The sequence below is a fragment of the Homarus americanus genome, unplaced genomic scaffold (assembly GCF_018991925.1).
Source record: "Homarus americanus isolate GMGI-L3 unplaced genomic scaffold, GMGI_Hamer_2.0 scaffold46197, whole genome shotgun sequence".
Lineage (NCBI taxonomy): Eukaryota > Metazoa > Arthropoda > Malacostraca > Decapoda > Nephropidae > Homarus > Homarus americanus.
The window spans coordinates 1,484,343-1,511,024 of record NW_024723050.1 but is presented as its reverse complement, the minus strand read 5'-3'; the positions used below and the strand labels follow the sequence as shown (position 1 = coordinate 1,511,024).

The 26,682-nt window shown below is 39.0% G+C and overlaps 2 protein-coding genes across 2 annotated transcripts in view; one reads left to right on the top strand and one right to left on the bottom strand.

Moving 5' to 3' along the window:
- LOC121863326 (microtubule-associated protein futsch-like) overlaps positions 1-18,145 on the bottom strand; it is a 114,052-nt gene extending 95,907 nt beyond the window's left edge. Inside the window, exons 1-2 of the mRNA XM_042361950.1 lie at positions 17,693-18,145; positions 3,818-3,865 (exon numbers count right to left, since the gene is read on the bottom strand). Of these exons, the coding sequence (XP_042217884.1) occupies positions 3,818-3,865; positions 17,693-17,701 (57 nt within the window). The 5' untranslated portion in view covers positions 17,702-18,145. The remainder of the gene's footprint in view (positions 1-3,817; positions 3,866-17,692) is intronic.
- An 8,022-nt stretch (positions 18,146-26,167) lies between these two features.
- LOC121863241 (RNA-splicing ligase RtcB homolog) overlaps positions 26,168-26,682 on the top strand; it is a 46,430-nt gene continuing 45,915 nt past the window's right edge. The window contains exon 1 of the mRNA XM_042361751.1: positions 26,168-26,298. The gene's annotated coding sequence lies outside the window, so the exon portion shown is untranslated. The remainder of the gene's footprint in view (positions 26,299-26,682) is intronic.

Genomic DNA, 26,682 nt, shown 5'->3' with positions numbered 1-26,682 from the left:
ACATTTTTGTGCACCGTGTAAATGAGACTTAATAATCTTGCTTCTACCACACAGAGTCAGACACTACATGTGCTGCCCCTCCTAGGACATTCACTTTAATCAACTTAAGACATTATTCTTATAATGTATTTGCAAACACCAAGTCTAACAATCTCCTATCATCTCCATTACCTAGCCTCTAAGTAGACTTCTGAATTTCCTTCCTTTTGAACCATGTAGTCCCTACTATCAACCATCTCTCAATACAGACAGTACTCCTTTTTATCCACCTCCATCCATTTCCCTTTACTCCTAGCACTTCATACACACACAAATACAGTACAGCTACACTGTATACCAGTATGATACACTAGTAAATAACTAAAAAAAAAAAGGGTAATAAAGTTTCAAGTACCGGTATACTGTACACCATGTACAGTATTGCATAAAATATGCTTTAATACATCAAAATGTAAAAAGGTCAGAAATAATGGCACGGCTTGCATCAGCGACATTAAACTCAAGACCGCTCCATGCATCATTAGGCATGTCATTCTGGCATTATACAATACATGTATAGTACAGGTATATTACTGTACTGCACAGTATACATAATTGCAGATTCAATCAAAGAAAATGAGCCAAAGATAACCTTTCCCAACCTTTAACCCTCAGAGCCATTGGAAGATCACCAGTGTATATCACCCTTAGCATGGCTTTGCTTATACAGTACCCTGTATGTACAGTACATGTAATACAGTACTGTATTACAAAAAAAATGGTTGTCTTTCATCTGATTTTTGTGAATCATTTTATTCTTTAGGGGACCCTAATATGTACTTTAGTATGCTAACTAAAAATACTGTACAGTATTTGTATTTTCCCTAAAAAACACAAGCTACTACTCTGTACTGTATACATGTATATAAAACAAAGCAGAAAGTAAAAGTAAAGAGAGAGAGAGAACCTTTTCTCCTTCCCTCCTTGATAGTTCACTCACTCTGTTACCCAATTTTTCTTCTCTTCCTCATACTCCTGTGTGAGAAGAAATAGGAGAGATAAAGAGAGGAATTCAGATTCTCTTTTCTTCTAGGAAGTAAACTACACTACTGTCATTCACATAAGGTAAATATAGTAACCCAGATGATCCACCCAGGAAAGGGTAGGGTTAGTGGGGCTTATTTATATAAAAATCATTGAAAGTTAAAAAAAATTCTGCAAGAATTATTTTTTAACTACAGTATTTCTTTTAAGAATTTAGTAAACATAGCAAGTGAAAACAATTAGTTGGGGGATTTTTGTGAGCATTACATCCGTGGAGAATACAACCCAAAGCGCATTTATTTTGCCAAAATATTAAAAAACTAAATTAATGTATTAAATTTACCAATCTTTTTAGGAACGTCTAGATAAATATGACTTGATACCCAAACAATATATAAAAAGCCTGTATTCACACTAATAAGGGTGTAATAGTTGAAAATGTACTGTACATGTACTGTAGTGTACATATGAGGATTCGAGAATTAGTTGTGAATTACATACCAAAGCCACTGTAGTGGCTTTGGGAACTTTACAATGCTGCACCACAATAAAGGCTGAGAGCAATGAATGGATGGATCAAGGGAACTTTAGCAAAATATCAGAATCTACACCTAGTATATAGGATAGATACTGTAGCCCCTTACTTCACAAAGGTTCCATTGTTTACAATGAAATTTTTAAATCCATGGGGTCTGTCTGAACCTAATCCCACAAAGTAAGGGGGATGAAGTATACAGTACTGTACAATATATATATATATACAGTACTGTATACTGTACAGGTACCTGCACACACACACAGAGTTAGGTATAAAAGTCATGACACATCAGCTTAATATCTTATTTTATATTTAATTGTTATTTAATACCTTATACAGTATTAAGACATTATCAAATGGAAAACTGAATACAAATGAGCAAGTACTGCAAAGCATAGTTTTTTTTACAATACAGTTGTACCCCACTTAACGCGGTCAATTGAACCCAGAGGGTCCCGCGTTAAGTGAAATCCGCGTTAAGTGAACAACAGAACATATGGGATTAATTCCAATAGAAACCGGCCTGACCCCCAAACTCCACTTTTTGAAGGCACATACCTATGTTGTAGTAAAAATAACATCTTAATTTTATGATGGTACATGCACACAATTAATACTTAAGAGAAATACAGTTGCCAAGTTAATGTCCATTCAAATAATGGACTCAACTCCCTCCCTCTCTCACACTACACTGGCTGGCTCTTCCCTCTCAGAGAAATTTTTGGGGGAAAACCACTAAATTTTAATAAATAATACCTCAAACTAAAGTTAGGATAATACAATTGACATTGCTGGATTCCTTGTAAGACCAGGAATATTTTGAATATAAATGTCATATATTTTGCACAAAAGATAACATAGTTACCTAGAGAAAAATTTTTATCTAAAATTTGTATGTTTAATGAAAAATATATGATGTTTATATTCAAAATGATCACCAAATTATAAGAATTCCAGCAATGTAAATTATATTCTGACCGGGTAATTTGTATGAATTTTATGAGCTAAAACAAATATCTTCAGTTAATAAAAAAAAAATAATCTTCACAACACTATCTGTCAATCAAAGTACCCCACCTTGCCTCCCCCCCTCTTCCAACCGCGCGGTCAGTCCCAACCCTCCCCCCCACCCCCCACCAATCCTCCCTTCCAGGGTTTTTAACATTTAGTATTAAATAATACCTCAGATTAAAGTTAGGATAATATAATTGACATTGCTGGATTCCTTGTAAGACCAGGAATATTTTGAATATAAATGTCATATATTTTGCACAAAAGATAACATAGTTAATTTGAGAAAAATTTTTATCTAAAATTTGTATGTCTAATGCAAAAATATGATGTTTATATTCAAAATGATCATCAAATTATAAGAATTCCAGCAATGTAAATTATATTCAGACCGGATAATTTGTATGAATTTTATGAGCTAAAACAAATATCTTCAGTTAATAAAAAAAAAAATAATTCTTCACAGGGTAACAGATGGTTGGTCGGTCCCTCCCTCCCCCCCACCCCCCACCAACAGTCCCAAGGAGATGTGTGGGATAACCACTAAATTTTAATAAATAATACCTCAAACTAAAGTTAGGATAATATAATTGACATTGCTGGATTCCTTGTAAGACCAGGAATATTTTGAATATAAATGTCATATATTTTGCACAAAAGATAACATAGTTAATTTGAGAAAAATTTTTATCTAAAATTTGTATGTCTAATGCAAAAATATGATGTTTATATTCAAAATGATCACCAAATTATAAGAATTCCAGCAATGTAAATTATATTCTGGCCGGGTAATTTGTATGAATTTTATGAGCTAAAACAGGCAGTCAGGCAGGGTGGGGCAAATCTAAAAATAGCGTCTCGAGCCGGACACTCACCGCGTATATGTGGAAAAAATCCGTGTTAAGTGAAAGTTCAGCTCTGGCGAGGCACCGCGTATATGATAAAACGCGTTAAGTGAAACCGCGTTAGGCGGGGTAATACTGTATGTAAAAATAAGGCAATACGTCCCACGCAATGTGTTAAAAAATCACTCCTGCAACCTTAATGAAGTCCTTTGTCGAAAAAAAAGAAAAATGATAATGTGTTGAAATCATGTGACCTGACCTTTTTCCCACCATACCTTTACTTTTAACACACACACAATGTATATGCTACTGTTGTATTACTATACATACTGTACAACCAAATACAGTATATATTACAATACATGTACTTATACTATGTAACAATAAAAAAAAAATTCACCCTTTTCTTATATTGCTGTACAACTGCTCCTTCTGGAATATCCATTCTCTGTAAAGATAAAGAAAACAGAATTAGAGATATTGTATATGTCATTATTTCAGTAATCAGTTCAGCATTTAATGTAAGGAGTTCGACGAAGAAATTTCTTCAAATAATTTCACAAGGCTTGACTCTTTCATCCCACCTCCTCATATAAATGTCTCTAATTTATCATTTGTTTTGAAAGTTTCATCTGTTCCTTCATATATATAATGACTATAAAGTTTCTGGTAATGTAACATGACTAGCCAGATATTTTTCCTTCCCACTCCATTATACTGTATTTATTTCCTGTAATCTGATTGATTAACCAACTGTAAAATCACAAATGCTACTTTTCATGGAATTTTTTTATTTTAAATACTGTACATTAAATGAGTTGGGAAGTATAAGACAGTGTTATTGTTAAATCTTTGCCAAGGGATTCTGATGCCCAAAACTGAAGGTGTTTGAAGCAGAATGTTTTAACTGTACAGGATAGGTTACAAAAAGGGAAAACACATGGGCACTACCATACCAGTATGCCCTCATTAGGCTGAAGGTAGATGCATGGTGATTACACAATTGAGCATTGTATAGTACTTTAAGTATAGCTCCTCAGAACAGTAGCTAATTTTGAAAGTAATATTTACAGAACAGGGAAACCAACAAGATATACATCATTATAATTATCACCACCCTCTGCATGAATTCCCATTTACATCACCTACTCTTTCACAGCCAGCCCTCAGGACAAGTGATTAAAAGTTTAATAAAAATAAATAAAAATAAATGATTTAATGTTTTCTGTGAAGAAACAAATACTGGACCTAAATATTTTGATAATCTGAATATCATTCTTAGCAGGGGCGTATATTCAGGGTATGCTAGGTGTGCACAGAAGTCATGAAATAATGATTTAATACTTTTATTTAATGTAAATAAATATACATGACATTTTACATGTATTAACAGTGTTAACCTCAACTGTTGTTTCTTGGCTTTCCTGTTAGCTTGCTAATAGCTGCAGAGCCTGCAGTTGAGCGGAGCTGTCACCGTACACTTTGGGTAGTACCGTACCAGAAGGGAGGGGATGGGGGTACCGAGGCGGGGAGGGATGGGGGTTTATAGCGAGTGAAGTCGAGCAACCAGCCCGCAGCGGAGGAAGTGTTGCTCCGTACTTCGTTTCCGTTTACTGTGAATGTGAAAATATACTTCTTTGCTTTGATTTACAATTATTTTTGTTTAATATGCACTGCTAATATATGTACACTTCTACAATAATTTTCTTCTATTTTGCATTTCTCTATGCTGTTTATATGCGTAGTATACTACAGGTTGTACCTCTCTAGTCCGGCAACCTCGGGACCTGACCGGTGCCGGACCATGGAAATTCACCCTTTTCCTGGATAGATAGTGACTTGTGCTTATGCTTGGAAGCACTAGCACCACTTTCTCTGCATCATGGTCTCTTTGAAGACATATTGAAGGGTTAAATGTCGTATAGTAGCTTCTCAAATTTCGCGAGTTTTTAATTCTTAACGTATTTTATTGGAACACACAAAAAAATAAATAAATAAAAATTTTGACGGTGGAAACTTGAATTTCGACGGGTTTGAACGGCCCGCCAACATGCAGACGACGTGCATAATTGTGTAAACAGCGTCATTTCTCTTATGTACAAGAGATTCATTATTGTTAATTACTGAATGTCTTTTTTATTTAATTAATGTTTATGTGCGCAAAATGAGCAATACAATTCATTAATAATAAGTAGAATATTAAAACGCACGAGGAAATGACAGCATTGTTTTCGTTGATTACAAAGCCAGTGACTGACTGGTTCTACATATAAAACTGAAGAAAATAAGACCTTGGCTGTAGCTGTAGTAAAATTAATATGAATGTTTTAAGTAATGTTACTTAATGTTAATAAATGGAACAATAGAAGTAGCTAACGATAATGGTAAAGAAAAAAGAGAGATCGCGTATTTAAGTGCGCATGCGCACACGTGAAAACATATCGTCATTACTTTACATAAGAATATGAAAGCAACACTTATTTACTGTTCATATATATTTTAATTAATGTTTCTGAATTTGTTTTTATTGAATTAATGTTTGTGTGTGCAAAATTAACAATACAATTTATTTATAATACGTGGAATATTAGAGACGAGACGGCTGCCGGCATTGTTTATGTTAAAGCTAACAAAACCAGTGACTGATTGGTTCTACATATAAAACTGAAGAAAATAAGACCCTGATTTTAGCTGTAGTAAAATTAATGTAAAAAAATTAATATGGTTGTTTGAAGTACCTGTAATGTTATTTAATGTTAATAAATGGAACAATATAAGTAGCTAACCATTAATGGTAAAAAAAAAGTGAGACTGCGTGTATGTAAGTGAACACCCACGTGAAAACATATCATTACTCTACATAAGAATATGAAAGCAACACTTATTTACTGCTCATATATATTGAAGGGTTAAATGTTGTACTCTGTATAGACAAGCAGAGAGAGAGAGAGAGCAGCCGAACTGCCGGATGTAAACAAACCTTAATTTCCTGCGTTTTTTTTTAAGGGGATTAGCCCACCCAGGCATAGGTCACTGACCCACATTGGGGCCTGAGGGGCAAAAATTTAATACTCCTGTAATAATAATAATAATTCAGTTAAGTGTTAAAAAAAAAAAAAACCCTGCCTATCTACCTGTTGGATAAACTAAAATCGTTCCGGACCACAGAATGCCGGACTAGAGAGGTGCAACCTGTACCTTTTATAAGTACATACAGTGTATGTCATTTATTTTATACAACTTAAAGTTTAGTCTTTACCTTCTTATAATGCTCAGTACACCCTGTTTCAATACCCACCATACGCCACTGATTCTTAGTGAAAAAGGGATAACTAAATGGGCCATGGTTCTTCTAAACATGGCAAACACTATGGTAAATGACCTCAACCAATCTAAACAATTTTATTAAAAAAACATCATAAAATTAGGACACATTTAAGTTGGTTTATTTTAAATTTTAGTGGAAGGATAGTGTACCCTTAACATGGTCCCATTAAGGAAGCATGGGTGGAAATGAGAATGGATGGTGGGAAGGGGGCTACTCTCTGCAAGCCCACTGCTAAATAAGCACTTCATAATTTAATTTTTTACCAGTATACCCTGTACTGTATTAGTTTTTGTGATGCAGGTTTTCTTTACAAAAACATTATGTTTGCACAGCACACAATACAGTACAGTATGTGACTTGTGCAAGGTAGCTATTCCATGATAACTTTGTTCAAGCAGTGCACTGGCATTTGCAGTACTGTACTGGGTGCAGCTACAATGAAGCCCCCTTAACTGGGCATCAATGAACTAAAAAAAAAATAATAATAATAATAAATTAGTTTCATAGCCATCCAGTTTTTTTCTGAGTTATTCCGCATTCCTGACAACTCATGAGAAAATCCGGTTTGTCACAGTGATCCAGATAAAAATCTACACCACCAGAAGAGCTATGCAGTACTGTACAGAAACATCCCAAATTGCTAGTAAGCTGTTAAGTGGTGAAATAATAATGATGATAACAATAGTAGTAATAAATAGTACATTTGTATTCAATGTTCATGGAGTAAATATTAGTCTGTGCCTTAGATAAGATCAGTGCAGCTGTACACTATGATGAACAAAACACACCAGTTACCAATAAATAGTGTACACTATACTGTACAGTAGATTCACATTGAAATATTTTAATACAGTACAGTACTATATCTGGTGGGTTTGTATTTATAAAAAATACAAATGCACCAGATATTAAATGAAATGTGCACAAGTACTTTATATAGCTAAGCCTGGTGTGCCAGTAGTGCAGGGATTAAGCTGTTATTCGGTGTTCTAAACTGTTGCGCTCATGCCATAATTTTTCTTTTGTCTCATTCACCAACAACATATACTGTACAGTAAGTCCTCGTATAACGTCGTCCCACGCTACTCTCTCTTGGCTGGCGCGCTGCCCTCACTCACTGAACATCACAGCATCCCCAAGCGAAGCCGAGCCAGTCTTTGTTACGACTTCACATCATTCGTGTGTGCTCAAGTGCTTTTGCTCTAAAACTGTACTCTAACCATTCAAAATGGCTTCCAAGCACCCATCAAGTGTTACTGATGCTAGTGTAGTGAAGAAGCAACATAAGACCATTAACCTGGCTACGAAAATGGATTTATTAGCCCGTTTTGAAAAAGGGGAACGTGCTATGGACATAGCCGCTGTGCTTGGTCTAACCCCCGCAACGGTGCGTACTATCCGGACCAACACTGACAAGATTAAGGTTAGTGCTGGAAGTGGTACTACTCTCAGTGCAACTAAGACAACTCGTACTAGAAGCACTGTGATAGAAAGGGTGGAAAAGATGCTGGCTATGTGGATGGAGGACCAGAATCAATGCAATGCCCCTGTGAGCCTTATGGTTATCCAGCATAAGGCCAGATCCTTGTTTGATGACATGAAGGAAACAAGAGGGTGAAGGATCGAAGGAAGAGACCTTTACGGCCAGCCGAGGATGGTTTCAACGATTTAAACATTGTTATAACTTCCACAATATTAAGATAACTGGTGAAGCTGCCAGTTCAGATACGGTTGCTGCCGATACATTGCCAGAATTCAAACAGATTATCCAGGAAGGAGGCTACTCATTGAAGCAAGTCTTCAATGTGGATGAGACTGGTCTCTTTTGGAAGAGGATGCCTGAGGACCTATACCTCCAAGGAAGAGAAAACAGTGCCAGATTTTAAAGGGGCAAAAGATCGCTTGACGCTGCTGCCTGGTGCGAACGTTGCCGACGACTTCAAGCTGAAGCCTATGCTGATTTCTCGCACTGCTATCCAACGGGCCCTAAAAAGGTTTCTCTAAGGATCATCTTCCTGTCATTTACAAGGCAAACAAGAAGGCATGGATAACCGGCGCCATATTTAGTCAGTGGATAAACATGTAGCCGTCCCTGCAATGAAGGAATACTGTGCCAAGGAGAACCTTGACTTCAAAATTCTTCTGATCGTTGACAATGGTCCAGCTCATCCTCCCAATCTCGATAATTTGCATGACAGTGTAAAAGTTGTATTCCTGCCTCCCAACACGACAGCACTGATGCAGCCTATGGACCAAGGCGTCATCGCCGCATTCAAGGCATTTTATTTACACGGTACAATGGCCCAGCTGCTCAAGGCTACAGACGGAGAAAATAAACCTACGATCCGAGAATATTGGCGTGGCTTCAACATTCTTCATGCAATTGACAACATTGGCAAGGCATGGGAAGAGGTTTCAGAAAGTTGCCTGAATGGTGTGTGTCGGGTAAATTGTGGCCCGAGTGCGTCAACAGTTTTACGGAATTCACGGACTTAATCCCAGCAGTGAATAGGGATATCCTCAGCTTGGCTAGACAGGCAGGCTTTGATGAACTGGAATCAGAGAATATTGAGGACATCCTGGCATCCCATACAGAAGAGCTCACCAATGAGGATTTGCAACAACTACCAGAACACAGTCCCGTTGAAGAAGATGAAGAAGAACCTCAACGAACGCTAACTACCAAGAGGTTGGCAGAAGCGTTCAACACGGTCCAGCAAGGTATGCAAATCCTTGTAGATGCCGACCCAGACAGAGAATATAGCTCAAAGATTTAGTACAGCATTGATGGCAGCCTTGGTTGTTACACTGAGATGTATAGGGAAAAGAAAAATAGCACCACCAAGCAGTCAGCACTGGATTAATTTTTTCTTTGCGGGACGGCAGAAACAGCATCTTTGCAACAGCCGGCAACCGAGGATGAGCACGCAGCAGCCAAACAGGAGCAAACAACAACGGAAGAGGACCAAACATCAAAGGAGGAGGAGCAAGCAGCAGCAGAGGAACCCCAGTCAGCGCAGGAGGAGGAGGAGGAAGCAGCCGCAGAGTCTCAGTGACTCACCACCCTCCTTTGCTCTCGCCATCCGCCTCCTCAGCTACCACCACACACTCGCTCTACCACCTCCGCCCATCGTTGAGTACCCACACAAACTTAGTAGTTGTAAATGCAGGCACTATTTTCTATAGAAATGGTAATGATTTTCTGTATATGTAATGTATTTCATGGGGCAAAGGAATGCTCAGAAATGTAACTCCCATATTTTATCTATTTCTCACAAGGAAAATTGATCCGCTTAACGTTGTTTCATATAACGTCTCGTTTTAAGGAACGTAACCCCGACATTAAGCGAGTACTTACTGTATATACTGCACTGTACTATATATATATATACATGAAATGAGTCCCAGGGTTGGAAAAAATCATGAATTTTTTTTACTAATTGCAATAAAATAGTAGGGAATTTTTAAATCATAAAAACAGTATTTTTCAACCAAAGCTTATTCAGGATAATAAACAGAAAATTGGCATTAAGATATTTATGCAGTAGATGTACCAATGGAATTTAACACAATAATATTCTTTTTGTAAAATAAAAGAAAACTGGTAACATATCTTACATTTGAGTGCACAAATCCAAATATAATAATGAAATTTAACATAAATGCTCTTATAGGATTACAGTGTTTCAAAAATTAATAACTTAACTTCTTCAAGTCAACAGAATAATATTCTCATTTTGTAAAAAAAATAATGCAGTACTGGTAACAAGTTTATTTTCTTACATTTGTAGGATTATAGTGTATTAAGAATTACCGGTAATAACTTCAAGTCAACACAATATTCTCATTCTGTAAACAACAAAAAGTTCAAAACATTTTAATTAGCTTAGTTGAACATTGAAATGCTTATGTACTGTGACAAGCTTAGATGCCTTTTCCTGTCCTGGGCGATTTCTTACCTTTGAGTGTACAAATCCTTATGTGGAAAAAATTCTCTCAACACCTGCTGATGATGTAACAGCTGTAAATAATTGCCTAGGAACATCCATTACATTTTCTGTCATATCATTGGCAAAATACTGCCACCAAGCAAGGGGTGAGAGAGATTTTACAACATCTTTACCAAAATAGACCTCTTTAAATGGTGCACTTCTTCCATGGAAGGACATTAATGTTGAAAGGAATGTGGAAGACGCGCACACATACTGTTCTGCAATGTCTCGCTGCTCAGGAGTCAGATGTCTGCCCTGATACCTTGGATCTATCACATTAGCTAGAAAATGGGCAGGTGTCAATGCTACTTTGATTCTTTTTTTCAAAATTATCCATATCCTTCTTATCTGTTAAATACTCCTTAATATCAGTTTTCAGTTTTACCCAGATTTCTACAGCATCACTTAATAGGGTATGTTCTCTCTGGACACAGTACAATGCCACAGCAATAGGCTTAAGTCTCTCTAAACAGTCTTCTGCAGTTCTTTTTAATGCCTTATCATTAACTTTCCTTTAAATTTTCTTATCAATGTCTTCACTATTTTCTTTGCACACTTTGACAAGGGTCTCCCAGTTCTTTAAATAAGATTCAATAGAATCTGTCACTGTGTTCCATCGTGTGCCTGATGGCATTACTAGCATTGTTCCTCCTGCTCTTCTATACAAAGATCCTGGGATGTGATGATTTCTGAAGTACTTAATAATTTCAGTAATGTGCTCTGCTCCTTAGTGTTCTTGATTTGCAGGTCTTGTGAAAGCAAATTTAACAGGTGTGCAGAGCAACCATATGTTATAATGGATTTATCTTGTCCGAATTCACTTCTCATTTTTGCCATATTAGCAGCATTATCTGTTACACAGCTTCTTACTGTGCATCCAAATTTGTCTTCACACTTTTTTGTATCACATTCAGCTAATTTCAACAGATATTCAGCTGTGTGTCTTGATTCTGTGTCTATAGTCAACAAGATAAATACGGTTGTCCGCTGTTAAAGTTATACTGTACATACTATAGGCTCATTATGGACATTACTCCATCCATCCATGGCCATGCAAACTGTTTTCCCACTAAGTTCTTCTGAATAATTCTTAATCACTGAATCGTAAGCTTGATCCAAGAGACCCTCCAATTTGATGTCTATTAGGTGGAACATATCCTAGTCTTAGCATTTTAATCATCTTGATAAACTCTTCGTGCTCCACTGTTCGGAAGGGTCAATTTGTTGCATGATTTAAATCATAACAACCCTGGAAAATGACACATAATATTGTAATGTAGAGAGATAACTATACTGTAACTGTCTGGAAGGTATAGCTCCCACTGGAAAGGTGTTTTTTTTTATATATATAACTAAGGACAATAGAAATAAATTCTTTGATAGAGTAACCTGTATTGTAAACAGTACAGTGTATAGCTGGCACTGGATATTACTATGGTAATAGTAAAGGTGATGGTCTGGGTTAACCAACAACCAAATTAATAATATCTACAGAAAATTAACTTGTTTCTTACCTTCAGAACATATAATTTTCAATATTATAAATGTTCCCCCCCCCTAGTTTTTCTTGTTAATAATTGCAAACACTCCGCGTCACCTGCCTGATGACACCATGTTTTCTTGCACTCCAACTGCTTACATGAGCAGGAACTTTGTAAAAAAATTATACTGTATTGAAAAGATGATAAATAATTATTTCTTACATCAAGAAGAATATCCCCAAAAAGGACAAACAGGAATTGCAATTTCATAATAATATTAGTTTGGCAATACAGGCAGTCCTCGACTTACGATGGGGTTAGGGACCGACGACCAGGTCGTAAGTCAAAAATGCAAAAATAATACAGTACGTACATAGAAAATCTAAAATGGGTGTCTCTTTTTCTTCTCAGCACCACGAGAACTCTCACTTTCACGCTTGCCAGCCATTTTAAAGGGAATTAAAATAATAAAAATTATCAGTACACAGCACTATCACTAACGTCGTGACTCGAAAATAAGTAATTCGAAAAATATTTTATACTGAAGCGGTCGTATGTCCGGGTGGTCGTAAGTCGAGGAGTACCTGTACACAAATGCTTCCCATCAGCAATGCCCTTTCTATGCATACATTTCCAGCGAATGTTATTACATTGTACTGTACTGTACCTAACCCATGATTGAATTAAAGTAGGCTACTCTAGGTTAGGCAGCGGCCGCACTGAGAGAGGGCACATGCTGTTGCTAACTCGCGCCTGTTGCCAGTGCAGTCACATCTATGGGCTACAATGCAGCAAAGTCTTCCGTGCCCGCCCATTCTCGCCTGCCCGCTCTCAGTGCGGCCTTAGGTTATGTTCAGTAGATTATCTAGAGAGGTCTGTATGGAAAGGTAAGTCACTGACTGGGAAGCATCCTGTCACTTAGTGTTCGGGGCTGTTCAGTTGGTGGGAAGCTCTTGTCAGCAGTTGAAGTCTAAACATGACATTGTCAGGTAGACGATGGACACTGAATGCAGTTATTTTTGCAAAAATTTGGGAAAAACAAATTTATCATAATGTAATTCCTCCACTCATTTTTGGTTGGGTTTATTTTTGAGGTAAGAAATGGGTTTTCTTCTATAGAGATTTATTTTTTTGGTTCCTGGTAAATCCAGACCTCTGTCCTTTGCTATTGCCTACAACAACTCTACACAATAGCTACTGATTATCTTATGCAGCAAACTGTACACTTTTCATAGAAATTGTATAATTACAGTACAGTAAAGAATTAAAAATTTTGACCTCATACATGTACAATTTATGAAAAAAATCACCAGCACTCCAACAAATGAATACAAACTACTGTACAAACAACCGTATACAGTACACCCTCGCCAACAACAGATTCCGGATATACAGTACATGGTTCTTACTCTATTTTATTTCACCAACCACGGCATTGAATTTCAAGTATCCGCGGATAAGTGTCGCGTCTTTATCCCTCCGCAGTCTAATATATTCCTCTGTAAATGTGAGGAATTAATAAAAATACCAATAAATTAAAGAAAAAATACTGCAATGCTATTTGGCAATCGTTTCACTAAAGACATGGGTGACAGGAGCGCCCTCCCCCCACGGACATAAGAAATTTTTATTCTCTTTATGTTTTTGACCTTATAATAATCACTTTTTTTATTACAGTCTATATGAACAATTGTGTGCATATAACAGTAAAAATTTTTTTTACAGTCGTTACGTATATCTACCCAAAAATACAAGTTGAAAAATAACAATTACACAGATTGGCCTGGTGAGGGGAAAGCTAGGTCCGCACGCACGCACACAAACACATACACATATATGCTCTTCAATTTTCTTATTTTATAGCAACATGCCATCTCCACAGAGATGTGCTGTAAAATTTATATTACTCTTCAATTTATATAAAGCTATTTTATATGTATTTGACTCATATTTAATAAAATGTACAACACACGTATTGTGTACTGAAAGAACAAGCAACTGAGTTAGGCTTTGATAAGTGTTATCCATGTCCATGGAACCTAGCCCCCATTTCCCATAAGTCTTTAGTCTTGCCAACTGTGGATTTGCCAACCATGGAGAAAATGGTTCACTTCTGAGTGTCACCATAATGTACCAATTGAAACAATACCATTTGTTAGAGTTATTTGTTGTGTGAATTCAATAGAAAACATTCAAGTTTTTACTTGATGTATTTTTTTTACTTTTGAATTTACTTATATAATGTGAGTTCAGTGTTATATATTTTTTTGTTTATGTATATTATTATTTTTCTTTGCAAATTATCTTAATTGTGAACTAAATATAAAATTATATATAAAAGAAAAAAGATCACCTCTTCCACATATGTACAGTCGGGGTCAAAAGTCTTGAACACTTGGCAGTATTTGGCATGTAAGTACCCAAAGATCTTAAGTGTTTACAAGAGTTTTATCCCATTTTGCAGTTCAGGCATAATAAGTGATGACAAGCAGTGTTATTAATATATCCCAATCATATATGTATAACTCAGAAGTAGATGCCAGATATTGCTAAGTGTTCAAGACTTTTGACCCCGACTGTACGTTAATATAGTAATAAGATAGAATGAAAATATATAATAAATCAATTCCCCCCTCTTACAATCTACAGGGTATACTAATTTTTATCATTCATGCAGAAATGTGTAAACTTTTACTTTTACTTTTCAGACCAAGTTCGTTAACCTAAGTGGTCCAAATTGGTTATCAGATATGGGCCGAGTTGGTATGTGATGGTCCGAGTTGGCGATGGGCTGAGTTGGACTGTAACCAGACAAATTTGCAAAGGGCATACCAAGCTCTTCCTTACATTTCTTTAATACTCTGGCAAATATCTCATCAGGACCTGGTGACTTATTAGGCTTTAGTTTGTCTATTTGCCTACTAACATCGTTACTAATCACTACTATCTCGCTTAATATCTTTCCTTCACCATATCTGGATATAGTCTGTGCCTTGGGAATCATGTTTAAATTTTTGGTGGTGAAAACTGTTGAAAAATACCTGTTCACATTATTGCTCATTTCTCCGTCGTTATCAGTTAGCTCGCCGGTATTGGTCCAATCGTGTCTCTTGTTTTAGTTTGATACATTTGAAAGACTCCCTTGGGGGTTTAACTTTGTCTCCCCTGCTACCTTCAGTTCATTATTTCTCTTTGCTTTACCCTACTGGCCAATATACCTTATAATAATCTCGGAGGTAAACTTCACGATTTATTCTCCAACCTATAGCCATCCTTTGGCCAATAATATTCTTTAAATAATTATTTATCTATTTGGGGTCATTGTTATTTTATCCGAGTTTTCTGTATGGTATGTTCTGCCTTTGTGCATTAAATAACCCATTATTTAAATTGTTGTGGAACTCGTCAACCTCAGATCTCGTGATCAGGTCACCCTCAACCGCCTATTTTGTGAGGGTGCCATTGTCAGGTCACCAGGTAAAGTGAGGTCACCCTCTGTGTTGGTGTTAGATTACAGGATCAGTCACATTCTGAGTCTTGACCATTGCTGACCACTGCTTGGTATGCATGCAATATTGCGTCCCCGACAGGAAGGACTCCAGTGCGATGGTTGTAACTTCTTCCACTTATATACACTAATATATTAATAAGATAGAATGAAAAGATAAATAATTACAAAATTAATCCCCCCCCCTACAATCTATGCTGCTTTTTATCATTGCACTTGTACTTTTTCATTCATGCAAAATTAAATGTGTAAATTTTTACTTTAGGACATGAGTCCCTTGGGGGTGACCAATATGTTTTGCCAGTGTATTTTGGTGTGTTTTAAAGGAACCTGACCTTCAGTTTTGGCGGAAATTGCTAGTTTTTGCCCCCGCAACAATAATGGGGAAGAGCCTGAGAAATTGGGGTTTTTGGGTGGGGGAGAAAATGAAAACGAGTTAACTGTGACCTAACAAAACCTAACCTAACTAACCCAACCCCTAGCCGGTGGGTCCGCCCCCCGGTAGGCCTAGCTTAAACTAACCCAAATGTTTCAGTAGTTTAAAATTTGGGGGCACGCCATGTCCGAAAGTACAATACCATAGTTACAAGTGGAAGGACCGGGGATTTGTAAGAATTGGATAGAATGATGGTCTTTCTCGTAAAACTCGGCAATAAACTTAAAATAATCGTAGGATCACAAATGATAACCAACCTTCACCACGGCCATTGAGAAACTGGTCAATGAAATTACCCAGGCTGCTTCCTTTGAAAAAAATCAAATGTGAGTGGTCGAAAAATATTTGCGTGAAGATATCGATACCTCATTGGTCACGACTGGATGACATCAGTCAATGTTGCGCATGTGTGATGCGCAAATAACATCTCCTCAGACAAAGACTGACAACTAATTAAAATCAATTAAATTCAACTGTGTCGCTATTATCCATTTCCGCCATTTATATATGGGGTTCAAAATGCTCAGAATAGAGTTTATAACTTTTGGGGGCGCTATGTCCGAAAGTAAAATAATACCATTTTTACTTTATAGTCCGAGTTCATTAACCAAGGTGGTCCGAGTTGGTTACCCGAGATGAGCCGAGTTGGACTGTAACCACCTAACCTGACCTAACTCTCATGGTGTTTTTACGGAACCAGACTCTCACTATATGAGGGAATCACTGTTATTTCTTACCTTATTCCGAATTAGATTCCAAAATTCGAATAGGCTTGGGGAGTGGAGAGGAGGATTGTGTCCGCATGACGATTTATGAAGGAAAGATTAATGGAATTAAATAGAGAAAGATTTGGCATGCGCTATCTCCGTTATTATACATTTCTGACGGTAATGTAAGAGAAGAAAATTAACTTAAAATTAGATGTCGTTTTTTAATATGATAATAGATTTGGGGTAGGAATGTGTGAACTACTATAAAAAATACCGAAATTGCAGCATTTTAAAATTTGTTTTCTATGAAAAATCAGTGTCTGTGAATTCGTAAATAGTTACCCAACTTCCAAATAGGTGGATGACCGAAATGATAATTTTACCGCTGCTGGTTCAGGCAACAACAGGTGTAAACAAATACCAGTCATAACATAGCTATAGTTTCGGTGTAAACCTTTCTTATACTATTACAAAATCAATTTATAAAGTCCAACAGCTTTTTGGTCGATCTAATACGGTAGGTAAGATAACTACACTTTTTCTCTACACAATCCATGAAATAAACTGAGTTTAGTCACAAAATATATTTAATGCCTTCCCAAATTCCGTACATGATCCCTAAAACATACCATAGTGTTGTGGTTGTGTACACCAGGATATGTAGAGCTGCGATACTTAACACCCGGGGCCACGCAAAGACAATTTGCACCATTACCCTCAACCCAATATCTGTCCTCACAACCAAGACTGCTATCTGTTTACATTACAAGAGTTAATGAACTTCACCTGAGTAGCACCAGTATTGAGCAGAGGAACACACCTGACACATTAACTTGGTCCTCAGCTACGTTACGTGGTCATAAGCCAGACAGTTTCCGTCAAGCTGAGCAACGTTTACCAGCCCAACACCCACTTGACCTGGCCAGTCCCGCTTATTCTGAGAACAGAATGAAGGAATTGAACACTGGCAGTGAATGACGACAGACACCATCTCTTTCCGTTGAATTAACAAAAGCACTTTCCATAGTCTCACTAACCACTAAATTGGCTGGGAATTTCTCAACCCCGGACTAGAAATAACTTGTTGCAAACGTTTTAATTCACTTTAGTTCTTCACGTAACAGTTTTCACCACAAGTGACGCACCAACTCACCTGCATTATTATGCAGTGATATATTGAAGAAGTGCACAATAAGAGGTAATCACAAAGTTCTAAAAGCCATTATTAGCCGTGGGTGACGGAGCAGCGCAGCACAACAACAACTTGTCACACTCGCCGCCGCTCATTGGTCCACAGTTTAGAAACATGACGAGCTAAGTAAAGTAGTCCCCAACTCTTATGACAATTACAAATAAAGTATAATATTTTATAATTTACATTACTATTTAGTCTTATTGTATGAAATTTTTTGTCAATTTGTATAGTTATTTTGTTTATAAAATGTATATTAAAATTAATCGATATCGAAGAGGGCGTCTCAGGGAGTGAGGCTATACAGCTTTTGAAACTCAGGTCGTACAGCGGACTCTTTAAATTACAGCCCAATATTTATCTTGGTTTCATATTTATATTGAAGATAATTACCATTGCACCATAATGAGAAATAGCTTTATATTATTTAAAATATATCCAAAATAATCCAAGAAAGCAAAACTTGATAGGAGTGGAAATAGTTTTGAGAACAAGAATCGAGGAGATTCGAGGCAGGTGACCGAGTCAAACATAATGCACTACAAACAAGCATGATACTAAAGAAATATTTCACATACCACATTTCCAGAAAAAATATATGGGAACAGCATAAAATGACTGATTTTTTTAATGTAAGAGGAATATTCCATAATATTTAATTTTGTGCAAAATGTACCAAGACGACATTGACAACAGTAAACACAGCACGTCCACACACATCTTTTACTTCAGTGTTTTTCTCAGAATAAAAGACAAAACTGGAAACTTTTAATTAATCTACAATAATTATTATAACTTTTTCATGAAATTACTAATATAATCAAAGCAAATTTTTAAATGTATAAGTTTACAAACAAAACAAAAATAAAAAATATTAATTAAAAAAACACTTCCTGCAATTTAAACCACTGAAAATAAAAAACAAACAATAATGCACAAAACGAGGAAGCCACAAGGCATATATATATATATATATATATATATATATATATATATATATATATATATATATATATATATATATATATATATATATCATTAGCCCAATAAAGCACGCGGACTTCTACATACAATCAACACCTCAACCCGCCGCCAGGATTCGAACCCACGGCCCACGAGCCCATGACTGTGACCGGCGAACGCCAACCGCTGGACCACCAGTCATGGGCTCGTAGTGTTCGAATATATATATATATATATATATATATATATATATATATATATATATATATATATATATATATATATATATCCCATTTTTTTTATTTTTCCAGAGCAAACATGGACTAGTTTATTGTGCAGCCACCTTATAAGAAGGCGAAGCTGATAAACGCTACTGAATACAGACAGCTACCTTCTTGATTTTTACAGAAAACCTATAGTTTAAAGGGTTTCAAATATCTATCTATTTTCTTCGTTTTCTTTTAACATAATTTTATAACAATATGTAATCTGTGATGAGGTCTCATTTGCCCTATTATTTGTATTTGCTGCAGCTCTGTTACTCACTCTTGGCAAGTATTGGACATGCACTGGCCCCTACTTCTACTTATATCCTCTTCACTACTGATCGGCTCGTTAGCCTCTTGGGCGATAGGTCACGGCTCTGTTACTTTTCTTTTTCTTTTATCCTCTTCACTAAATGCTCGGTTGTGGGGGTATGAGATATAGGTTCACACTCAGGATGGGATGGAGAAAGGAAACTCACAATGTGCTCACTGTATACATATTGTATTGGATGTACAATGCAGCTTGTTGCTGGATAGGTAGCATGATAATAAGCGTTGAGTAGAGAGAGCTGGGTGGTGAGGGTGCCAAGAGGAGGGACACGCGGCTTGAGGGACGCCTAGGTCGCTGGCGGGAGCGGGAGCCGCCAGGCTGGCGCGGAGGAGGAGGTGTTGCTTGCTGGTGGCGCTGTGTAGAAAGAGGCTGGTCACAGCGGTGTTAGGTCTTATAAGGCGGGGGTAGGCGTGGGTAGATAGTTGACCCCCGCTCCGTAGGCGGCGCTGGAGGCGTAGGCTGGGGAATTCGAGAAGGTTCGGTGCTTGTAGGGGAGGAATCCATTACAACGTCTCTGTTATGCACTGTTGGCAAGTACTGGGCATGCACCGGCCCTGAATGTATCTGAACCTGCTCCAGTGCTTGTCAAGCCTGATCTTGAAAGAGCTCACACTCGGTGCCGTCACAATACTCTCTAGCTGTTCTATCAGATTGTTCCAAGAGTTCACATCTCTCACTCCGAAAACGTTACCCCTCACAATTTTCTGGGCTTGCGGCTTCTTCAACCTAGAGCTGTGACCCCTTGTGGGGCGAGCGTCTGCCAGCTCCAGGTAAGGGCACTCGACTTTAAGATCCTTATACACCTCATTTAGGTCTCCCCTTGCTTGTCTGTAGTAAAGGCTAGGCAAATTCAGGCGCTCTAATCTCTTAGGGTAGCTGAGGTGCCGTAGTGTAGGCACCAGTCTGGTGTTCCTCCTTTGGACATTTTCAATCAATTGACAATCCCGAGCATATCTTGGGGACCAGACGGGGTGACAGTACTCCAGACGGGGAATCACTTCACTCTTGAAGATCGTTACGAGGGACGGACCGTCTAGATATCTGAACGACCTTGTAGTGGATTTCTCCCCTACAAACGCTGTTTGTCGCTGAGTAGCCGACCCCACCAATTCCCCAGTGTATGCCTCGTGGTCTAGGTCAATCAGCGCCGCCATACATCACGGAGCGGAGGTCAACTACTAAGCCACGCCTAACCCCGCTATTTAAGACCTGACCTCGTGGTGACCTGTCTCTTTCTACCTACAGCCGCAGCCAGCAACACCTCCTCCTCCGCCGCTGCCTGGCGGCCTTCCCTCGCTCCTCCGCCTGCCTGACGGTCCTCTCTCCCGCTGGCGAGCATGGCGACCCACAAGCTGTCCTTCTCTCAGCGTCCTCACCAACCAGCTCTCTCTACATCACGCTTGTAACCACGCCGCCTTCCCAGCACCAAGCTGCATTGTACATCCACTACAACATGTATATAGAGAGCACATTGTGAGTTTCCTTTCTCCATTCCATCCTGAGTGTGAACCAAATATCCTGAACCCCACAACCTTCTTATAAGACTTAATAATTTAGTTGCCTGACATGCCAGAAGCTGTACACTCCTCCATACAAATGTTTGTGGACGATGTCAAGCTATTAAGGGAAATTAAGAACCAAGCAGACTATGAAGAGATGCGGAAAGATCTCTGTGAACTTCAAGAATGGTCGAAGAAATGGCTGCTAAGATTCAATGTCACGAAGTGTAAGAGGATGCATGTGGGAGGTACCAACGGAAAGGGGGCGTATCATACTCGTATGTCCCAACGGGACGAATAAACTGCATTAATTGAGACCGAATGCGAAAACGACCTCGGTGTGTGTATGTTGGTAATGAACTGAAGCTCTTGGGCCATTGTGAGAAGGTGAACCAAGCAACTAAATTATTAGGTCTTATAAGAAAGTCGTTCAAATTTCTTGACAGTCCGTCCCTTCGAGGTGCTTCCCTGCCTGGAGTACTGGTCCTCGAGATATACTAGGGATGTCAGTTGATTGAAAATGTCCAAATGAGGGCCACCAGACTGGTGCCGGTACTTCGGCACCTCGGCTACCCAGAGAGATTAGAGCGCCTGCAATTGCCTAGCTTATACTACAGACGGGCAAGGGGAGACCTACAGGGTAATTGAGGTGTACAGTATAATGATCTCAAAGGGCACTACTCAGTCGAGTGTCCTTACCTGGAGCTGGCGGACGCTCGCCCCACAAGGGGTCACAGCTCAAAGTTGAAGAAACCGCAAGTCCAGAAAACTGTGAGGGCAAACTTTTTCAAAGTGAGAGGTGTGAACTCGTGGAACAACCTGCCAAAGAGTGTTGTGACAGTACCGAGTGAGAGCTGTTTAAAGACCAGACTTGACTAGCACTGGAGCAGTTTCAGATACATTCAGGAGCCAGTGCATGCCCAGTATTTGCCAACAGTGCGTAAGAGACTTGACCGATTGCCCAAGCGGCTAACAAGTCGAATAATGTCGAAGATAAAAGTAAAAAAAAAAAGGCTATTGGACAGGTGATGTGTTATGCTTGAATGGTTAAGTGCTCTAGATTCTATTGTTTGAAGTTCTCTTATATTTTTTATGTTATGTTTACTTGTGTTAAGCCAATTCTGTTACTCGAAGCTTAATCATACTTAATTTGTAATTCTGTTTATTCTGTTTATTACAGATCTGTGGATACTGATGTTGCATTAATTTGAATAAAGCCTCCCAGTGCTTACCTTCGTTTTCAAAACAACAGGCTCGCAGTTTAGATCTGGCGCAACGTTACTCAGCTCCTATTAGCTGGTTCGATCTCGGCTACTATACTGTCTCAGCCCTCGGTGATTACTCCAGCTATCACCCAAATCTGGATTTTAGAAATGCTGCTACAGCTTCTAGGCTTGCTTGCTCTTTTTGTGGCCGACCTAACCATCTCCGGTATCTCTCTCCCAATTGAAATTCTCTGTCATGAGTATGGGAAGAAGGGGACATTTCGCCCGTGTATGGACCAAGAATACCAGGCAAGAATGCAATCGCAATGGTTTAACACAGATATCTGAATCTGCTTCTGGCTTAACTTCACATTTACTTTTTTCTTTTATCCTCTTCATCATTGATCGTCTCGTTAGCCGCTTGGGCGATCGGTCACGTCTCTGTTACGCACTGTTGGCAAGTATTGGGCGTGCACCGGCTCCTGACTGTACCTGAACCTGCTCCAGTGTTGGTCAAGTCTTGTCTTGAAAGAGCTCACACTCGGTGCCGTCACAACACTCTCTGGTAGATTGTTCCAAGAGTTCACAACCCTCACTCCGAAAAAGTTTGCCCTCACAGTTTTCTGGACTTGCGGCTTCTTCAATCTTGAGCTGTGACCCCTTGAGGGGAGAGCGTCCGCCAGCTCCAAGTATGGACACTCAACTGAGTCGTGCCCCTTGAGATGCTTATACATCTCAATTAGTTCACCCCTTGCCCGTCTGTAGTATAAGCTAGGCAAGTTCAGGTGCTCCAACTTCTCAGGGTAGCTGAGGTGCCGAAGTGCAGGCACTAGTCTGGTGGCCCTCCTCGGAGTGAGAGTTGTGAACCCTTGAAACAATCTACCAGAAAGTGTTGTGACGGCACCGAGTGTGAGCTCTTTCAAGACAAGACTTGACCAACACTGGAGCGGGTTCAGGTACATTCAGGAGCCGGTGCATGCCCAGTACTTGCCAACAGTGCGTGACAGAGAAGTGACCGATAGCCTGGGCGGCTAACGAGCCAATCTTTTGGTGAAGAGGATAAAAGAAAAGGAAAAGAAATCAGAGACGTGACCGATCGCCGATCAGTGGTGAAGAGGATAAAAGTATATCATTTATGAAACAAACAAACAACAGCGGGCCCAATACAATGCCCTGTTGTACCCCACTTGTGACAGGATTATGATTTCGTGCCATTAATCACCACACACTGTTTGCGATCATGTAGAAAGTCTTCTGTCCACGCTAGGACATTTCCCCGAATTCCGTACCCTTCCGGTTTGATTTTCAGCCTTTCGTGGGGTACACTGTCGAAAACTTTGGCAAAATCTAGGTAAATAGTGTCGATATTACCACCCCATTCCAGAATATGGGTCCAAATATCCAACACCTGGAGCAATTGTAAGCAGGAGCGCCCTAGCATAAAACCGTGTTGGCAATCCTTTACAAGGTTGTTTCGTAGTAGATGTTCCATCGCGGCATCTCTGACAATACTCTCAAGTACTTTCACATATTATGCTGGTCATGCTCACCGGTCTATATTTGTTCGTGGAATGACGATCGCCCTTCTTGAAGATACGACTCACATAAGCCACTTTTCATTCACTGGGGACCTTTTGTTCATCCAGGCATTTACAAAACAGGATCTTCAGGGGCTCGGCAAGCTCGTTGCTCAGCTCTCTTAGCACTCTAGGATGCATCATGTCAGGGCCGGGACTCTTATGGACCTTTAGGTTTGACAGTTTATTTCTAATACCCTCTACTGTGAACACAATGTGGGTCAGTGCTGTGTCGAACTCAAACGCAGGAAGGTTAATCGCATCCTCTCTTGTGAACACCGAGGAAAAGAAGCTGTTCAATGCCTCAGCTTTATCCCGGTCAGAGTCTGCGTAACTACCATTTTCAAGCCTCAGGTCTGATACTCTTACTCGCGTTTTTAATTTCGACTTTGCATAGCGGTAAAACGCCTTTGGGTTTGACTTGACCTTGCTTGCAACCAGCCTATGGAACTCCTTTTCAGCCCTTCTACATTCTATCTGTGCTTGGTTTCTGGCTCTTGCATACATCCTCCTGTCCTGCTCATCATTTGACCCAACCCACGTCTTGAATTTCTGGGTTTTCTTCTTAACTTTGTCGACCGCCGCATGGTTCATATGTAGGGATCCCCTCGTATTCCTAGAAGCACTGGGTTTGGTCTTGGGTATATATTTATCGATCAAATGGGTCACTTTAATAGTTATGATATTCAGCGTAGTGTCTGCGTTCTTGTGCCTTAATGAGTCAGGCCAGTTGATACCACTCATCTCTTCCCTCATCCCGTTGTAATTTCCCTTGTAATATTTGCACCTTGGCCTGGCCTTATCTTGAACTAGATAACAGTTAAATTTGAATAACATACTATATGGTGACTGGTGCCAACTGGGGCAAGGTGCTCCAGTTTGGCCACCATACCCTCCTCGTTTGTTATGATGCGGTCTAGTGGCTTGGGTGTTTGTGTCGGGTCTCTAACATGTTGGAACAGAAAATTATCTCTCAGAGTAGCAGGGTTATTCAAGTCATTTCTGCTATCCTTTAAGGGGTACGAGTTGTTTGGTTCACACTCTGGATGGGATGGAGAAAAGAAACTCACAATATGCTCTCTTTATACATATTGTATTGGATGTACAGTGCAGCTTGGTGCTGGGAAGTGGCAGCGTGGTTACAAGCGTGATGTAAAGAGAGCTGGTTGGTGAGGGTGCTCAGAGGAGGACCAGCTTGTGGGTCGCCATGGTCGCCGGCAGGAGAGAGGACCGCCAGGCAGGAGGAGGAGGTGTTGCTTGCTGGTTGGTGTAGGTAGAAAGAGATAGGTCACCACGAGGTAGGCGTGGCTTAATAGTTGACCTCCGTCATGTAAGGCGGCGCTGGTTGACCTAGACCACGAGGCATACACTGGGGAATTCGCGGGGTCGGCTACTCAGCGACAAACAGCGTTTGTTGGGGAGGAATCCACTACACCCTCTTCAACGTGCCACCATGTCTGTACTAGTCAATAGTGTTACTGCCAACCAATGCCCTTGTGGACATTGGTATCGCCAACAGTTTTTGTTAACCTCAAACTTGTTCAAAAGCTAGATCTTGATGTATTGCCACCCCAGGCCACTATGTTGCAGATTTGTCGTTCCTTAATAATTGTTACCAAAAGTTTCAACTCTGTACTTTCCAACGTCTGCATTCATATTATTTTAGGTAAGGAATTTATGTAACTTCATAAATCTATGCAATTTGCTTTGCAGGGATCTTGTTTTAAACTGAGTTGCATGATCTCAGTCAATATTTTGTATTTTATTTTGAAATACTTCGATCTTTTATTGTAAATCACCATATACCGCATTGACTCACAGAGTACTCGTATACAGTCCCGTATTTTTTATTACTTTGTGTTGTCCTAGCTTTCTCCTGGCGTTTTTTTCTGTTGCATAGGTAATAAAGTGGAGACATTGTTCACTAAGTCTAATTTAGGAACATTGCCTGACTGATTTTGTCTTGGCTTCTAAAAATAATATTCCGACAAGGTGTTGTGCAAACTGACTATCACTGGGAGGGCGGTAGAAATTAATTACTAGGATGGGTTTAGTTTTGGGTAATAATATTTCCAGCCATAAGCTTTGCAGATGATCATCGAATAGTCTTATCATATTTTCCTGACCGACTGGCTGGTTTGACAAGTAGCAAGGAGTAATCAGAGAATAAATTAACAAAACGAATATTAATCAAGCGGCTAAAAGACGATCAGGGGCAAAGAGGATAAACTTAAAAAGTACTGGAATAAAAATTTCCAAGTTCGGTCGTCAGTGTCTGGTTCACCAACTCCCTTAGGCTCGTACTGGTAGACGTTGTGCAGTGTGACTTTACTTGAGAGAGGCGCTGTCATTGCAGCTGAAGTTACACAGTCGGCGTAAATCACTTATTGCAAGTAAGTATAATTCATAAGTTAAAGTGTGTTAAATGCTTAGTATTATAAAAAGAGATACCGTTTTGATTCACTAGTGCCAGTGCCAAGCTCGTAGGTGGAGACAGATGTATATGTTTTACGCCTACATTCGGCTGCTGGTCGTGACGTCCACGCAAGGATTGTATTGCATATGATGATCATGAGGGAAATACATTCATTAATTTGCACAATCTTTAAAACAACACGCGTATTTTAGCATAATATATGGCAATTCCGCAAACAGCGGCATACGGTTCAGGCATGATATTTTTTCAAGCAGGTTTTTCATGTTGAATACACCAGTGACGAAAGTTACATCGAGTTACAATTCTTCCTGCTGTCAATCTTGACCCCACCAAAGGGTAA